This window comes from Athene cunicularia (assembly GCF_003259725.1).
Source record: "Athene cunicularia isolate RWA chromosome 6 unlocalized genomic scaffold, athCun1 chr6_part2, whole genome shotgun sequence".
Classification (NCBI taxonomy): Eukaryota; Metazoa; Chordata; class Aves; order Strigiformes; family Strigidae; genus Athene; species Athene cunicularia.
In genome coordinates this window covers 2985048-3000659 of record NW_020799106.1, presented here as the reverse complement: position 1 = coordinate 3000659, position 15612 = coordinate 2985048, and the positions used below count along the sequence as shown (strand labels likewise).

General features: G+C 43.9%; 1 protein-coding gene across 2 annotated transcripts in view; it reads right to left on the bottom strand.

Moving 5' to 3' along the window:
* Positions 1 to 10022: 10022 nt before the first annotated feature.
* Positions 10023 to 15612, bottom strand: part of LOC113481937 (protein NDNF-like) — an 8207-nt gene continuing 2617 nt past the window's right edge. For both annotated transcript variants that reach the window (XM_026852012.1, XM_026852011.1), the window contains 3 exons: positions 15355 to 15550; positions 13271 to 13404; positions 10023 to 12287 (listed from right to left, as the gene is read on the bottom strand). In XM_026852012.1, the coding sequence (XP_026707813.1) occupies positions 10936 to 12287; positions 13271 to 13404; positions 15355 to 15542 (1674 nt within the window). In that variant the 5' untranslated portion in view covers positions 15543 to 15550 and the 3' untranslated portion in view covers positions 10023 to 10935. The remainder of the gene's footprint in view (positions 12288 to 13270; positions 13405 to 15354; positions 15551 to 15612) is intronic.

The following is a 15612-nucleotide window of genomic DNA, read 5'->3' as shown; positions in this document are numbered from 1 at the left end:
TGCCTAAAAATTCCTGCTTCCTGTTGAAAGCACATTCAGCACACTGGGACACATTTGTCTGGATGTGATATGTGGAAGGTCTACTTCTTTTTATTTACACTAAATTTTCAGTGATTCCTGTTATTTCAAACCACATACACCCACACAGCTATGGTTACTTGGAATCTGTCTTGACTGGAATATATCAGGAGTAATTGGGTTGGTATGCCATCTTTTGTTGATAATTGGAAACTCTTGGATCTGACACAAGAAGTTAACAAATACTCTGTACTTAGCCATATGTTTTAGAAGTTCTTGCAACAGCAATTTTCAGGTCATTTGTCTAGCTGGAATTCGAGAAGAAACATATGGCTACTGCTTATGTCCTGCCTTACTATTCTTAAGAGTATTATTTCATAAACAGAAAAGAGCTCATTAGCTGGTAAATTATTCATAGGCCTAGCTGGAGTTGTACCAAATATGCACGGGGACTCTTGAAAGGGTATTTTTTTTAATAGCCTACATTTGGGATTGTCTGGGTGGAGAGAGATTTCTCTTTTCAGCAAGACAAATAAAACACTATAAAGCTGTTCATCTCGGTTAAATCAAACTGTATGGCAATTTCACACTAAATACTTCTCGTGTGTTTAAGAACAACAACAACAAAAATGCTAATAAAGAAATGGATTTCACTGTAGCTTGCATTCTGATGAGATGTGTGAAGCTATCACTTATAGTCAAGTAATTAAAGTGCTCACATGCATAGCAAAGATGATTGCTTTTTTAATTTAGTGGCTACGTCTGCTTTAAGACTCTTCCAGATTACAGTTCCAGTGGTCCTTCATATTAATGTTAAAATATTCTCTGGTGCCACCTAATGGTAAAATTACTCAGTTACTTTAAAGTGAGAATAAACAATGGTACCCACCACATTTATTATTGCACTTAGGTCTGTTAGGATCAGTGCTGTGGCCTGAATATACATCGAATAATAATAATAATAATAAAAAAAATGGTTCCTGACCCAAATTGCTTCCAGTCAAAACATTTCACTGTTAAAGGAAAAAGTACAGTAAACCCGCTACTACTTCCTTTAACTGTTTGAACTGAACTGGGTTTTTTTGAAGGTTTGGATAGAAGCCTGAATCAAACCAACCACAACTTGAATCAAAGCTGTATTCTGAAAATAACCCATTATTTTGCAAAAGGCCAAATGAAAAACTCAATATGCTGTTCACCCTTATTCTATTGGGAATAAAAAAATCCAAATAGGGATCCTAGATTTGTGTCTCGATATTTTATTTTTTTTTTCCCCTCCCCGTATTGTTGTTGTGATGTTGCAATTTGCTGAGCTTGCGTGATTTCCAGGAAACAAGAAGATGCCTCTCCGACTGTTGGAAATACAGCATGGATGCATGGCAATAATGCCACTCGTTTTGCCCCATCTTCACTGCCTCTGAGGGTGTCAGAGCACTTGTGCTATCTGCACCGTTGGTAGGTCTACAGTGCCCGCGCTCCCCGGGGCACAGCGTGCTGGAGGGGTGTGCAAGGGGACCCCCCTGCAGCAGGTGAGGGTTGGTACAAGAGGCTGCAAGCCAAAACAGATCCCGAAAATACAAGTCTGGTGAGACTCTGGAAGGAGGTCGGGTTCTTGTAGATGAATTACAGCCTGGAAGCCGTTCTCTTTACCAGCCCAAAGTAACCCTTAAGAGACATGGATCTGCTCCTTCATCTGTGTGAAGGCTGTAGGTAATTCTTTCTTGTTTCCTTCTCATACACTTAAGACGTAGTCTTTCCATTATTCCTTTTTATTCCATTTGCTTACCTTTACGCTTTAGCGGTGGGACATGAGCATGCTTGTAGTTTCACTGTCGGGTGTCGTGCCTTGCTGTAACAATTGACAAACTTTTCTTGGGGAATGGGTGGGGAACAGTTCTATTATGGGGGGGAAAAAAAAAAGTAACTCCCTGCTCTAAGTGAAGTAAAAGTGTAGAAGTTTATGTGAATGTTTTGCTAAAGTCTGTAGGGAAAGAAACTGTAGTAGGGCAATAATAGATGTAATTCTTTAAGAAGTTAGTGGGAGGGACAGTGTAGCCAAAGGATGTTGCAAAAGAACTACTTAAACGAATTATTTCTCAATCCTCTGGAAAAGAATGTTCAGTATGTTTTGACTGATCAATTCTGCTATCACACATTTTCTGAATACCTGGTTAAGATGGAATTAGTAGAGTCGAGGCAAATAAACAGAAATACCCTAGAGACACAGAGCAGTTTTATCCAAATAGCTGAAATATTAGGTTTGCTGCCAATTTCTGAGACTCAAAAGGCTATTAAATAATGTAATTGTTGGTTACTCTAGTCAGAACCGACTGCCCAACACAACATCAGCGGAGGATTTCCGCTCTAATGTTCTGTTTTGAAGTATAGACTTACGGGTTTTTTGCATGTTCTGAATCACCTTTCAATTCTGTCTTCGAGTTCTTTCTTCAGGAATAACTTCCCTTGCAAACAAAACTATTTGCATGAATAGGAGTTGTGCTATCCCTTTTAGAGAAGTTTTGTTTCAGAGTAAAACCACTTATTTTTTAGCTGTAGAAGTATTTTGGGGTTAGAGCTAACTTTGTCTTTAGCTAATTCTATGCTGGGACAAAAAAAATACCTCACCTTGCTTTTTTTATCCTAGGAAGTCGAGCATCAGTACATGTGAATAACACTGATAAAGTAGTTGCTATGAAAGTAGCATTTTTTTTCTTTGCATAAGCATGACTAGGGAGGAAAATATTATGGGCCAAATTGTTTGCAGATGTAACTGTTGTGGTTTCATTGAGTTACGGACAGATTTTAAAAGATTTTGTCCCAACAGGAGATAATGTGCAAAGCACTTCTGATGGTCTAGCCAATTTGTGGGTTCTCAGTCTGAGCTGAGAAACTGGCACTGTATGCTTTCAGAAATCTGGCTTTGAGGACTGTGCCACATTACAAAACCAGAGGTTTTGGCCCACTTGTGGAACTAACTGCCTGAATACAAATATTTGAATTTTTTTTAGGTCAACCCAATAATAGTGTTCCCTTCTGTGAGTTGTAGATAAAGGAATCCTTCTCTGTGGGTGGATGGCTGTTGTCCTCAGAAGCACTGGTCACTGATGCTAGTGCTTATTATTGGTTGCCTCTTTGGGTGGGATTCTTCTATATGAAAAAAAGGCCAAAGGATCCTACAAGTTTAAAACTTTCTACCATAGACAGTAAGAATCCCAAGGCATCCTGATTGTCATTGTAAGCAGACTGTTCTTGCTTTCATGGTCATGAATTTGCAGCTGACAATCCCCAGCCAGGGGTACTGTTGACTCCAAATGCTTAAAGATCATGAAACTGGCCCTAAGTCCTGACACCGGGATACTTTTAAACCAAGTAGCTCGTGCATACAACTACCTTCTATGTATCAATAATGGGAAAAGGTTAAGGAAGGTGTTACCTCCCAAAATACAGGGGTTCAGTGGGTGAAGCATTAGGAGATGAACCCTTGGCACCACTGCAGTGAATAGCAATAGTTCTGCTTGTCCCACACACTACTCTTATCACAATATTGTGAGCAGCCTGGAAACAGTGAGCCAGCAATGCTGTGCATGTTGTCGGCGGCTTCATTAGTTCCTGAAATTATAGGAAACTCAAACTCTGACCCATCCTTTTTTTTTTTTCTTCAGTCTCCTTTGTACTTTTTTTCATTTCTGAAACTTCATCTGAGTTGGGTTTTATGGCAAGTTTTTCCAGTCCCTGCTCATGGTTAACTTCTTCCAAGCCAAGTCTGATGGGAGTTGAAAGTATGGAGTTGTTAAGGAGCGTCGTGTGTGTCTTGGTGAGTGTGAGAATAGAGCTTTAGCTCCCTCAGTAGTGCCTAGAGCACCCGTTGTTCAGGGATGACTTGACAGCTATAGATACCACTGTGCAACTTCATATGAAGTTGTTTGGAACATAGGTTTTATGAAAATGAGGATGAGTTCAGGAGGAGGCCTTACAGATTCCCACCTTACAAATGTGCTTAGTATAGCATAATGTTGACAGTTATTTACATGCAGAAGTGTTGACCTTGAATAGTCTTCCAACCAGGTGGCACTCACTCTCAACAGCCTCGAATCCTCCCCACCTCATTAGTAAGGCCCAGTCACATTGCTAGCTCTGCTGCTCAGACACTTCTCAGAGGTGTACCTGTGAAACTCACCCCTGGGACATGGAGGGAAGTTCCTTTTCTGCACTCCTGTAACCGAGAGCCACTCAAATAGCCGACCTTAAACATTCTAGTTGTGATATCTGCGGCCTTACAAGAGACAGGTTGTGCCCACAGCTCATAGTGGAGATGCATTTAACCTGTGTGAAGCCATTGCCAGGCTCCTCATGCCTCCACAGAAGGTATGGGAGCCCACACTGGTACTTTCCGTCTTTAAACTGGGTGTTTTTCTCAGTGGTGGTACCACCTCAGCTGTGCTGTGCAGTACCACTTTGAGTGTTGTCAGGTTGGTTTTGACCTACACCTCCCAGAAGAAAGTGAAAAGCAGAAGGGCTAGACTAGTTAGAGCTTGGACAAAAGCAGAAGAGCTTTGACTATTTGCTTCAAGTCCCTGTTTTGGTTTTATTTTTTTATGCAGCTGATTTGTTAGATGTGAAATCCATTACCTATACAGTGCTGTGGGTGGTTATTTTCAGAGGCCTCTCAAGGAGACTCAGAGACTGGGTATTTCCTTAGTCACGGTCCTGGTACAGACAACACACTGCGTGCTGAGTTCTCCTATTTGTGTGAGTCATGAGCTACAGGAATATTAGGGGCTTAGTGGGTTTATATGCTGGCACCGAATCTCAGAGACAGAAATGAATCAGTAGTGAAGCTCAGGCAAGCACAGTCTTCCTTCTGCTGGAAAGTGAAAAAGTGATTGGTATCAGTTACCACTGCAGTGCTGGTGCCTGGAAAATGCTGAAGGAAGGGCCAGGACTGATGTATCGCACTGGCAGCCTTTATCAGGGTCCCTGCAGAGCCCTGCTGCAATGAATGTCAAATTCTGGAGAAACCTGTGTCCAGGCAAAAAGGCTGAGTAGTAGCCAACTTAAAAAAACAGGAGCCGGATGAAAAATGTAGATCCAAGCTGGGCCCTTCTTTTCCTTAGAAGCTTCTGACAAAGTAAAATTTTACTTCATTATCTTCAGATTCTTCCTGCTTTTCTTCTGCTCCCACCCCGGCCTCCGAAGACCTCCTTTCCTCCTGGGTTCTGCTTTCAGAGCAAGTTACCTTAGGAGTCTGAAAAACCCTTTTCAAACTGAGCTCCCAGGTCACCTTCTCAGAGACTCTCCTGTGTCACCGATGCTAACACCTGCAAAAAGAAACAGCTTTCTGGAGCTTACCCCTCGGTTTATGGCTGCTGCCAGCCAGGGGAAAGCAGTCCTTGCTCAAATAATTTCATGCGGTTGAGGTGTTGGAGCAGCATTGCTGAGAACCTTCCTCAGAGCAAAGGCAGTACGGGACGGGGTATGCAGGTTGCCAGGGACGGCTCTTGGTTCCTGTAAGCAAATCCTCAGTGTCTTGCGGAGGCCACAAGATCAGTGACCCCTGGCAAACCAGGGTCTGTTGCCCGTGCCCCGGAGTATTGGTGAGACATCCAGCTCCGGTGGGAGGTGAACTGCTGGCAATTGTTGTCAGACAGGGAAGTTACATCCCAGAGAACCTCCCTCAGGGCAAGGGCGCTACTGGAGAAGGTAGAGTTGTCAGGGGGTGCTTGGAATCACAACTTGGGACAGGTCATGTCTGAACTAGCAGTCCCTGCTTTAACTCCCTGTGACTGTCCTCGGCACCACCGTATCTTTCGGTTTTATAGGAGCTTTGGCCCTGTCAGCGATGGCAGTCATGAACACCTTGGAGGCAGTGGGAACACTGATGTTACAGTCCTATCAGCAAGTGCCTATCTCTTTTTTTTTTTTTTTTTTTTTTTTTGTTCCTTGGCTGTCGATTTTTATGAACTTTAATTTTAAACAAAAAAATAAACCTCGAAACTTGGAACACTCGACGGGCTAAAAGAAATCAATGTAAGCTCCTTGGATTTTTCTTCTATCTCTTCAGCCTTAATCTTATCAGCAAGATGCTTGGCTTGTTAAATTTGCGGAAATATTTGCTTCTGATAAGTCTTATCAAGTAAGCTCCTTCTGCTTCTCACACGGTGGGCCTGGCAGCAGGGTGGCGGTTCGTGCGCTGCCTCGGATGCTCACCCAGCTCCTGGCAGCACTGGTTGCTGGAGCAACTGCAGCTCATGCCAGCAGCGGATGTTAGCCCGCTATCCTCTGGGCTCATCCACGAATTATATCATGTTTCTTGGCAGAAAAAAATGCAATGCAGGAATGTGACATACTGTTTCTTCTAGTAAATTTAGCTGCTTTTTACAATGTTTTTTCTTAATGTTCTGTGCCAGATTTGCCCAGGAAATACCTGTTGTCTTGCAGGAGAAATGCATTCACCTGTCTGTGCTTTGTTACACTGATTTCTCAATCCAGCATATGGAGAGTAGGTAACAGTGATGAACAGCCGTGCGTCTTTTGTTCCCCTTCACCCCCAAAGATACAATAAACTATTTCGTTTTGCCTGGGTTTTATTTTGCTGAATGAGTGTTCATCCATGTTTCCCTAAATGCCAGAGAGTTTCGGTTTCTTTACAGCACGTGAAAGCCTTTGGCATTTTGGGGTCAATGGTTTGTACTTGTCAGTGCTAATGTTATCTGACTTTTAAAATTAGATTTTTTTTTTAAGCCTTGTGCAAAGCTACATGTGGCCAGGATGTTGAACTGCAGTGTCGGTGGTTCATGAACACCACTCACCAAAACCCAACAACAGTGATGGAGCCCCAAATGGCTCTGATGTGTAACATGGAAACAAACACATCAGCTCTCTTGGTAAGTGAGTAGTGAGCAGGATTTCAGTCCAGCACCTGGGGCAAAAATAGCAAAACTGTTTTTAACATGTCGCTTAAGCGAGAAGCAAGTCTGAGTGGGAACCATTAGCCAGAAAAAGCATGCAAAGATACAAAGATGAAGTGTGTAAAAAAAAAAAAAAAAAAAAAAAAAAAAAAAAAAAAAAAGTGGAGAGCTGTGAGTGCTTCCCTGAATGTATTTGTGGTAGATAGGGAACAATTTCTAAAAGAGGACCAGGTTCACTTTGAAAGGTAGTTACAGCTGTTAAGAAACTCAACATAACAGAGAATGAATAAATGGGCTGTTAAATACTGGAGGAAAAAGAAATGACAAGAGATGAATCTCAATGTCAGTTAAATATTAACTCATAAATGTCATCAGTCCTTGAACTTCTACACTGGTTTTTGGTAGCACTATTTTTCAAAGTGTGTAACTTAAATGAGCAATTAATACTGTCTTAAATTACATTTTAGAGTTTCCAGCAATAGCGGTTGTATGAAATACTGGAAAGTGATGCTAAAGAGCATCTTGCTGTACTGGTTTGCAGCTTACAGGCGTACACAATGGCAGACTTAGAAGCCTGTGCTTCATTATTTCCCCGTTTCAAGATACCTGCCCCTCATTTCTAGAATTCAGGTGGTGATTTGTGAGGCTGAGCCCGCGGGGGAAGGGGACATGGATATAAAACCTGTTTTCTCTTATTACCTGCCCTCTGGTTTTGGTACCCCTGACCCTTGCTCCCCACGTGGACGTGTGGCTTAGCAATGGGAGCAAGCCTGTAAAAATGCTGGGAAGAGAGATGCATGGCCTCAGGCTTTGATTTCAGCTGTGGCAGGACTTGAGGTACAATAGCTGGAAGGACATAAAGGCTGGGACCCACCACTGAACATTAGGAGAAATACTTTGGCCTGGTTGATAATAATGTTGAGGACTTTAAATGATCCACAAAAGCAACGGGTTGCTCTTGAAATCTTCTCCTGTGTGATTGCGATTCCATGGGGATGGGGAGCAGTTGGAAAGAGCTGATGACAGCTTAGGACAGGCTGGACTGAAGGAATTGAGCTTCCCTAGAAATTCGGCAAGAAAGACTGCAGAAAGCATAAAGAAAAGAAAGGAGGTAAATGTGGCTTGAGAAAAGGCAAGCAACAGTCAAATGGGAGGGAGAGGAGATGGGAAGATGCCAAACGACTTTGAAAGAGGAGGGCTGCTGAGTGTTGAACGTGGGGAGCTGTGCATGTGAGCAGTAGGTAGGGGTAGGAAGAGCACCAAGGGTGTGAGTGCAGCACCTTTGGTTTTGTTGTGGATAAACTTGGGAAACTTCACTCCCAGGACAGCAGTCAGCAAAGCGACACTCAACATATAAATGGGCGTGAGGGAATGGCAAACGGGTTGGCGGCCCGGTGCACGCAGGCAGAACCACAGTGCAAAGATCAATGGAGAGGAAGGTTCCCTGCTGCTCCGGGGTCTGTTACGGACCGTGGCTGGCTGCACGCGTACGGAAGGGGGCTGCTCCCTGGAGGGCAGGCTGCCTGCTCTGCTTGTATTAGAGGCGATGGGATTTGACAGAATAGCGTGCTCCTCTCTGGAGCCAAGCTCTCCCTCCTGCGCAGGGGCCTTTGCTTACGGAGGGGCTGGCATGTGGGCTGGCAGCTCCTCCTGCGAGCAAGGGACTAGCAGCAGCCCTCCCAGCAGGAGCAGTAGCCACAGCCTGGGCTGCAGGAGCTGTAAGCTGTCGTCTCCTGAGCTCCTCACTGCCTCAGCCTCTCCTCCGCATGTGGCAATGCCCAGGGAGAGTGGGAGTGAAGCTGTAAAGGGGACAATATCTTGGCTCTTCCCAAAGTCCCCCTAAAACATCTGCTGACTGCCAAGCCTGCACTTCCTTCCCTCAGGTTCTGATTAACTGTCAGTCAGCTCGGTGCTGCTCCAAGCCTTTGCTTAGGTATCACCTCTGAGTGCTCAGCTCTTTCTGCCCTCTCCTCTCCCTCTATCCCTTCCTCAGTTGGCTACAGCCCTAACCAAGGTTTTGCTAAGAAATCTAAAGCCGGTTCTGTGGCGAAAGATATTCTTCAGTAGAGGCACCATTATCAGGCAAGGTGCTGGTGTATCTTCCTCTTCCAGGTGATGTTTTTGTGGCGTTTGTGTGCAGAGGGCAAAAGCAAGGGTTAATGCTCCGACAGGCCGAGGGGAGTGGATTAAGAGTATATAGTATCTGTAGTTAAACAGATCTTCCTCCGTTATGGTTATTACAGTCATTTGTAGGGTATCTACGTGAAGTCCGCCCAGAATATAAATGCCTGAAATTGAGGAGGAAAGCAGGAGAAAACATTAAGACTTCCAAATGGAGATGACCTCTGTTGCTCTTTGAGCTCAGCCTATTTTTGGCAGGAACAAAATGAAGCCAAGGCTTGCCTTGGAAAGAAGGCAGTGTACTTGCCAGCCCCTGTAATTAGCCAAAAGGCTCACAGAGTGTGGGGAGGAGGTCACAGAGCACATGGCTCCTGCCACGGCACTGCTCAGTCCACAGCAGCGCCTGCGGGAATGCAGAGCCGAGCGAAAGCCCAGACACTAACTGATTCCACGTGAAGGCCAGGACCCTTCTTCTGGGACTGGTAAGTTTGCTAACGTGTGGCACGCACTGCACGGTGCTCACAGGGCCACGGAGCCTTTGGAGCAGGCGCCGCGCCATCCTCTGTGGATGCACAGGAGGGCTGGTTCAGTCCTTGCCAAACGCCTCCAAGCATGCTTGGAGATAATAATTATTCAGCATAAACCAGAATTGATGACCCTGAATTGCAGGCAAACTTCTGAGATGTGCAATAATGGCATTAATCGTTTATATCTTTGCTTAGTATATTTAAAGGAAAAATAATTAAAGCTGGCAAGATATCTCTGTCAATCTCTGGGTCAGTGAATCTATCATATCTCTTTATAGGTAAATTCCAGACCTGCCCAGAGCCTATGTACAAAGTATTTTCTGCTGATAATTGAAATTGAGTGTGAGGTTTTTTTTTTTTATGAAGACTTTAAATTTTTAAAATTTTTGTTTAATACTATGTCTCTTGTCATCTAAGGAAGGTAATCAAGGAAACGAGACAAGAAAAGAAGTGTTTGTCAGGATTTTTACTACAAATATTTTCCCTCCATGATATCTAATGGGTAAACCACATTAAATTTTTCCTATAGCAATGTGTTCATTGATATAGTCTGGGCTAAGGACGTTAAGAGTGAGCGTGTTCCGCTTAGGAGTCACACAGTGATAGACATGGACTTGATATCGGAGATTATAGATAAAATCCTCCTTTCCATGGCAAGATTCCTTACTTGCCGCTTTCCTCAGCGGCAGAAGTACAGCAGTGTCTTTGCGTACTCCCCAGAAAATCCAGTTCCTGGCCTGAATTTTGCCTGTTTCTAACCAAGCACAGTTTCTCTATAGAAATGAAAGCCAAGCAAACATGCAGATGATAGGGGAAGATGTATTTCAGGCTGCTTTACTCGAGGTGTGGTGCGTTACACCAGTTCCACTGCTCTTTAAAATTTCATTTTGTCTCTGTCCCTATTCAAGCGGCAGGGAAGTTCAGTTTCTCAGGAGCAGCTTGACTTGTGGGGTCTCTCAGTTCCTCATTAGCTGATGGAGTTACACAAAGTGGAAAACTCTTTGGGACTTTAAAATAATCACGTGTGCTTCTTGAGAGGCGTTTCATGACATTTCTGTACCGGATTTCAGAAGCATTTTAGGTAACCAATCTATTTCTCGTGGGTGCCGTTGTGGATATTTATGTCCACAGGCATGGATTTGTTTCACAGGTCTGTTTTTGATGTCTGAATGAGACAGCTGAGGGGAAAAAAACACCTTATACAGGAGAGAAGATGCAAAAGTGAGCATAATGACAACTAAGATGTTGCCTCCGCACCATCTCACGGCTTTACCTTTTTTTTATGTGTCAGCATATTTTAAACTGGATGGGCTACGGCCATAATAGTCTTCATTCACTTCAAAACATGGCTTCAAAAACCTTCAACATTTTTTTCTGGTCTTCACAACTTTGCTGTGATATCTGACAGAGATGCCAGATGGCCCGAAGAGATAAACATCAAACAAGTAAAGAGTGCCCACATCCAGCCCTGTAATGGTCTCTGTGGTGACGGCTCGCTGGAGATTCGTATCGTAGAAATACTTGCACAGCACTTTCTCTGACTTGTGCCGGGATTCGGGTCCGGAGCACCTGTCCGCACTCTGCAGTTCCATCCAGATCTGATCTTCTTCGATTGTTTTCTTGTACACACAGTACTTGCTCTCCTCTTGTGTTCCTAGCCAGGCAATGGTGACAGAGTTGCAGGTCCTCAGTTTACTGAAGGACTTGATTTTTAAGCTCTCTGGAAGAAGCGGGAATAAGGGCTTGTGGAAATGGGGGGATGCCTGTACTTTCACAGAAGAGTTAGATTCCTCTGTTGACCTCAGCTGCACCAAATATGTGTCCAGTAGCTTTCCCTTCAGTGAGAAATACCTCAGCCCTGAGATATTTTCTGATGCCACTATTTTACTGTTCTTCGTTATGTGAACCCGTACTTGGCCACGACACAACTGAAAGGTGAATTGTATTTTCTTGTGCCTTGCCTGGTACTGCAGGCTGTAGAATTTCTTTTTTTTCCCATCCAGGACAACCTGAATCACTTTCCCATCTTTCAGCTCCATCACCTTAGGTTCAGGTTCTTCCAGGGTTCTTGCAAATGCCCCGGTGTAAGCAGCACTGGCATTTGTGAGGAGGTTGACAACAAAAACATCAAAGTAATACTGAGTGCTGGGACTGAGACTGGGCACTGTGTAAGTGTTCTTGGCACCCACGCACGTCTGCCTGACCTCCCCACTACTCACTTTGTTGATGATGCTCAATTCGCTGTTGGACAATATCATCACCTGCTGCGGTTCGAGCAGGTACGGAGAGAGAGACAAAGCCAACGTAGGTGGCAGTTTCATCCCAGAGGACCTGATTGCTGTCTCAGCAGCACATAAGCTCTTATAGTTGTGTTTTTCATTAACTAGAAGACAGTACTGGATGTTTTCTCTATGTTGCAAGACAGAGGGACTGTGTTTCCAGGTCAGAGTCACTGTTGTATGCCCAATGCCAATGACATCTATGCGTGGATCCATTGGAAGCTCTGGATAGAGGTGCCCAGATGTTGTGTCTGTCGCTAAGTACACAGTAATGTGTGTGTCTCGCTCGGTGGATAAGAACTCCAGCATATAAAGGGCAGAATGAGAAGACACACCCATGTAAGTCTCTACAGAATTTCCCTTGTAGCTAAAAATGGTGGACACCATGCTTGGAGACCTCTGGGATTTTGAGATGTCTCGTGTATCGTGATCACCTGCAGGCAAAAAGCAGACTTGTAACTTCTGTTTAACAGATGTGAAATAAAGCACATTGCATAGGTTTTATTGTTCTGTATGTCAGGGAACATTGTATTTTCTTCCTGAAAACAATAATTATGACTAAAAATACTTCTTGCTACTGGAAATTTATTAAAAAACAATGTGTAGCTTTTATTTTAACAGTGCGGTTACAAAATAATGTTTTCAAAAAGACTATACTTATATAACCACAATTTGCAAAAGATTGACGTGTATTGTGCCTGATAACCCTACAGTTGTTTTCTTCTTCCAGTGGCTATCTCTTTGGGTACTTTACTTCAAGGAGACTCATACTTTCTGTGACAGGAGTTTTCTTTGGTTTAGTTTTGTGCCATTGTCTCCTATGAAGAGGGAAAATTTATCACTTCGAAGGAACGTTATTTGAACTCCTCAGTCAGGTGTACCTGCCCGACAAGTAAGAACAGATTTTAGTTTGAAAGATTAATTTTAAAACTCATCAAAGTGAATGGAATCTCCTCTTAGGCTAAAGGCAGCATAATGCCCACTGCCACGGTAGATGGTATTCCTATAAAAATAAACAGCTAATCCTTCTCCGCATCCCTGTGGGGAGCAAAATGACTGGTTCAAGTGATCTAAGCCACAGAAAAAGAGCTGAGGCAGCAGATGGAAGTTTGGACCAGTACGTCTTACAAGGCTGATCTGTGTTTGTGGAGCCATGAAACCCAGGGCTGTTTGCAAATATTAACCTTAGCTTTAGGTTGTTTTTGTTTTTGTTTTTTTTTTCACATGTAATCCTTAATTTACTTGATGGCAAAATCCCACGTTTCACCCACAGAGACAGGGATGTCCCCTTCAGCCCGTGGCAGTTTACAGGAGAGGGAAGCATGAGATGTTTGAGCTTGTGGGGAATTTCCTGTAACACAACTCCTGAATAATTTGTGTTTTCTTTGTCTCTGCTCAGGCAGACTGAAGGTCTCACCTCGCGCTGCTTTTCCAGGGAAACTTGCTGAAGTCTTGTGCACAAGTATGTTCCATTCGATGGGAACGTCACAGGGGGTCACTGTTATTGTGAAAGGTGAAAGGGCTCTGCCTTCCTCCAAAATAAAGTAGTATCTGCAAGTGCGGATTAAAAACAGAGTTAAGTGTCAGGAAATTCAGATCTGCCTGAGCCTCCTTGTAATCAGCCACGATGCGGGTCACTCCGCTGTGGGGAGAAATGACTGCTGCCCTTTGAAGTGTATCAACAGAAGGGTATGGTGAATGTCTGAAATCCTCACCTGTGGGAAGAATAAGTGCTGCGGGTTTTTTTCTAATCCACAGATACTTGCTGGAAGTTTTATTCACTTACCATAGGCAGTATTTTTCCCACTGAATTTTAACACACTTCAGGTGAATATTGTATCCGAGTACTTACCTGGTTATTTTGAATGATGGATGTGATTAAACCGGCTGCTTTCTAGATAACCACCTGATGGCTAACTGAGCAATTTGATACTCTTTTTCCCAGGATTTCCTGACTGGGGTTCAGTGAAGGCTCTTGGAGGCCATCCTCCCTCTTAGGTGCTTGCCTATCTAGGTCTTGCTGGGTGTCAGATGAAGTAGATGTAACAGAATGGGTTTAGCCAGTCCTCAACATTATCAGATGCCAACGGCAGTTTCATCCAGCCCAGTTCTGATTTGCTTGCCTTCACGACAGAGGCAGCTGTGCCTCTTTGTGTACAAAGTGACCTCAGTCTACTCGGTCAGGTTTCAATTCCTGCTTAACAAAGCCCAGACTTCTGTCTCGCTCCTTTGGTCTGTTTACTTCTGTTGTTTTGGTGTATACGGACTGTATACAGCCACAGAAATGTTTGGACTTGGGTCACTCATTCTGCAGTTAAATGAAGGCAATTCAAGATGGTTTTTTATGCTCATTAGTGAGACAAGCCTAGTCATTATGGATAGATCATGTCAGCCTAGTGGTCTGGCTTACTTTCAGGATATGGCTGCTGGGCCAGAGTCAAACTTCACTGCAAACAGTTTCACATTCTTGAGTCTTTCACTTGAAGCCAAAACTTGTCATCTCTTGGTTTCCTGTTTGGATGACTCTGGGGTTCAGAAGGTCCTTACCTGATCGTGCTAAACTCAAGGGGGTTTTGCTTCCTAATTGCAGTCTTAATGCTGTGCCACAAAAGCATAGTAAAATCCACTTTTCTCGGAAATTGCAATACCCATTTGCCTTTAAACAAGGGGAAGTCCTAGTTTTGCTCTCGTGAACACTGTCACGTGACATAACATGAGCTGCGTCCCAGTTCCTGTGCAACGTGGAGACAGACTCAGGCTCACTCTCTGCTCCATAACCACTCTGCTCGGGTGGATGTCAAAATCTGGATGGGTTTGGTCACTGTCCCAGGTGGAGTCTGACTGAACCACCTGAAGTGCATCTCTCCCCAAAGTAGATCAGTCTTTGCTACCCAAGATGTGATGCCAGTTGTGTTATCTAGATCACCTACCTACATGTCTACATATGGCAGAAAACTCTGCAGATATTTTGGGGAAATAAAGAATCTGTGGAATTTCTGCATGCAAAGCACTTTTGATCTTAGCAAGCTTTAGTGCTATTCCACAGAAACACTTCCAGCATGCAGGACAGTGGCGGAAGCTTTTCTGATAAGTCTGTGCAGGTATTCTATTGCGTTTTGGGGATAGTCAGTTTGCTAGGTAAAAGTCTTGTGTTTTACTGTGAGTGTAGAATGGCTGATGTCTCTGCGGTTCTGAAGCCAGGCTGTTTATGTGACATAACTCTTTGCTGTTGGAGCCCACGCATTCTATATCAGCTTTGCTCTTCCTCTTAACACCGCAAGAAAGCCGTCTGAAATGCATACAGGAATCTAAACTTCATCTCAGAGGGTCATTCCAGGTTCTGGACAGTGCAATGACACTTAGCTTGACAGCAGTGGGGTATTTCTCTGGCAATGCAGTGGATGCTGACAGAGTTCTGCAGGTGCGTAACAACTCTAGACTTACTCGTAGCATGCAGCTACCAGGGTCGTAGGGAAGTGTCGGAGGAGTGAATGCTCTTACCTTTTCGGTATATCTTTCAGCAGGTGAACTGTAGTTTCCTTACCATCAGCAAGTATCAGGGAGTGGTAGAAATTGAAGAGATCGGTCTTGAAGTTCTGTTGGGAGCTGGTGTTGGGTGCTTTTATGGAATGACACCAGCAAGCTGCCAGGAGAAGATGGAGAGGCAGATAAAACCAGAACAAGGACATCTTCAGTACTGCAAAAGGAGATAACAGAAGTGAACGGAAACTGCTGTATTGGGGGGGGGGGAAATAATCA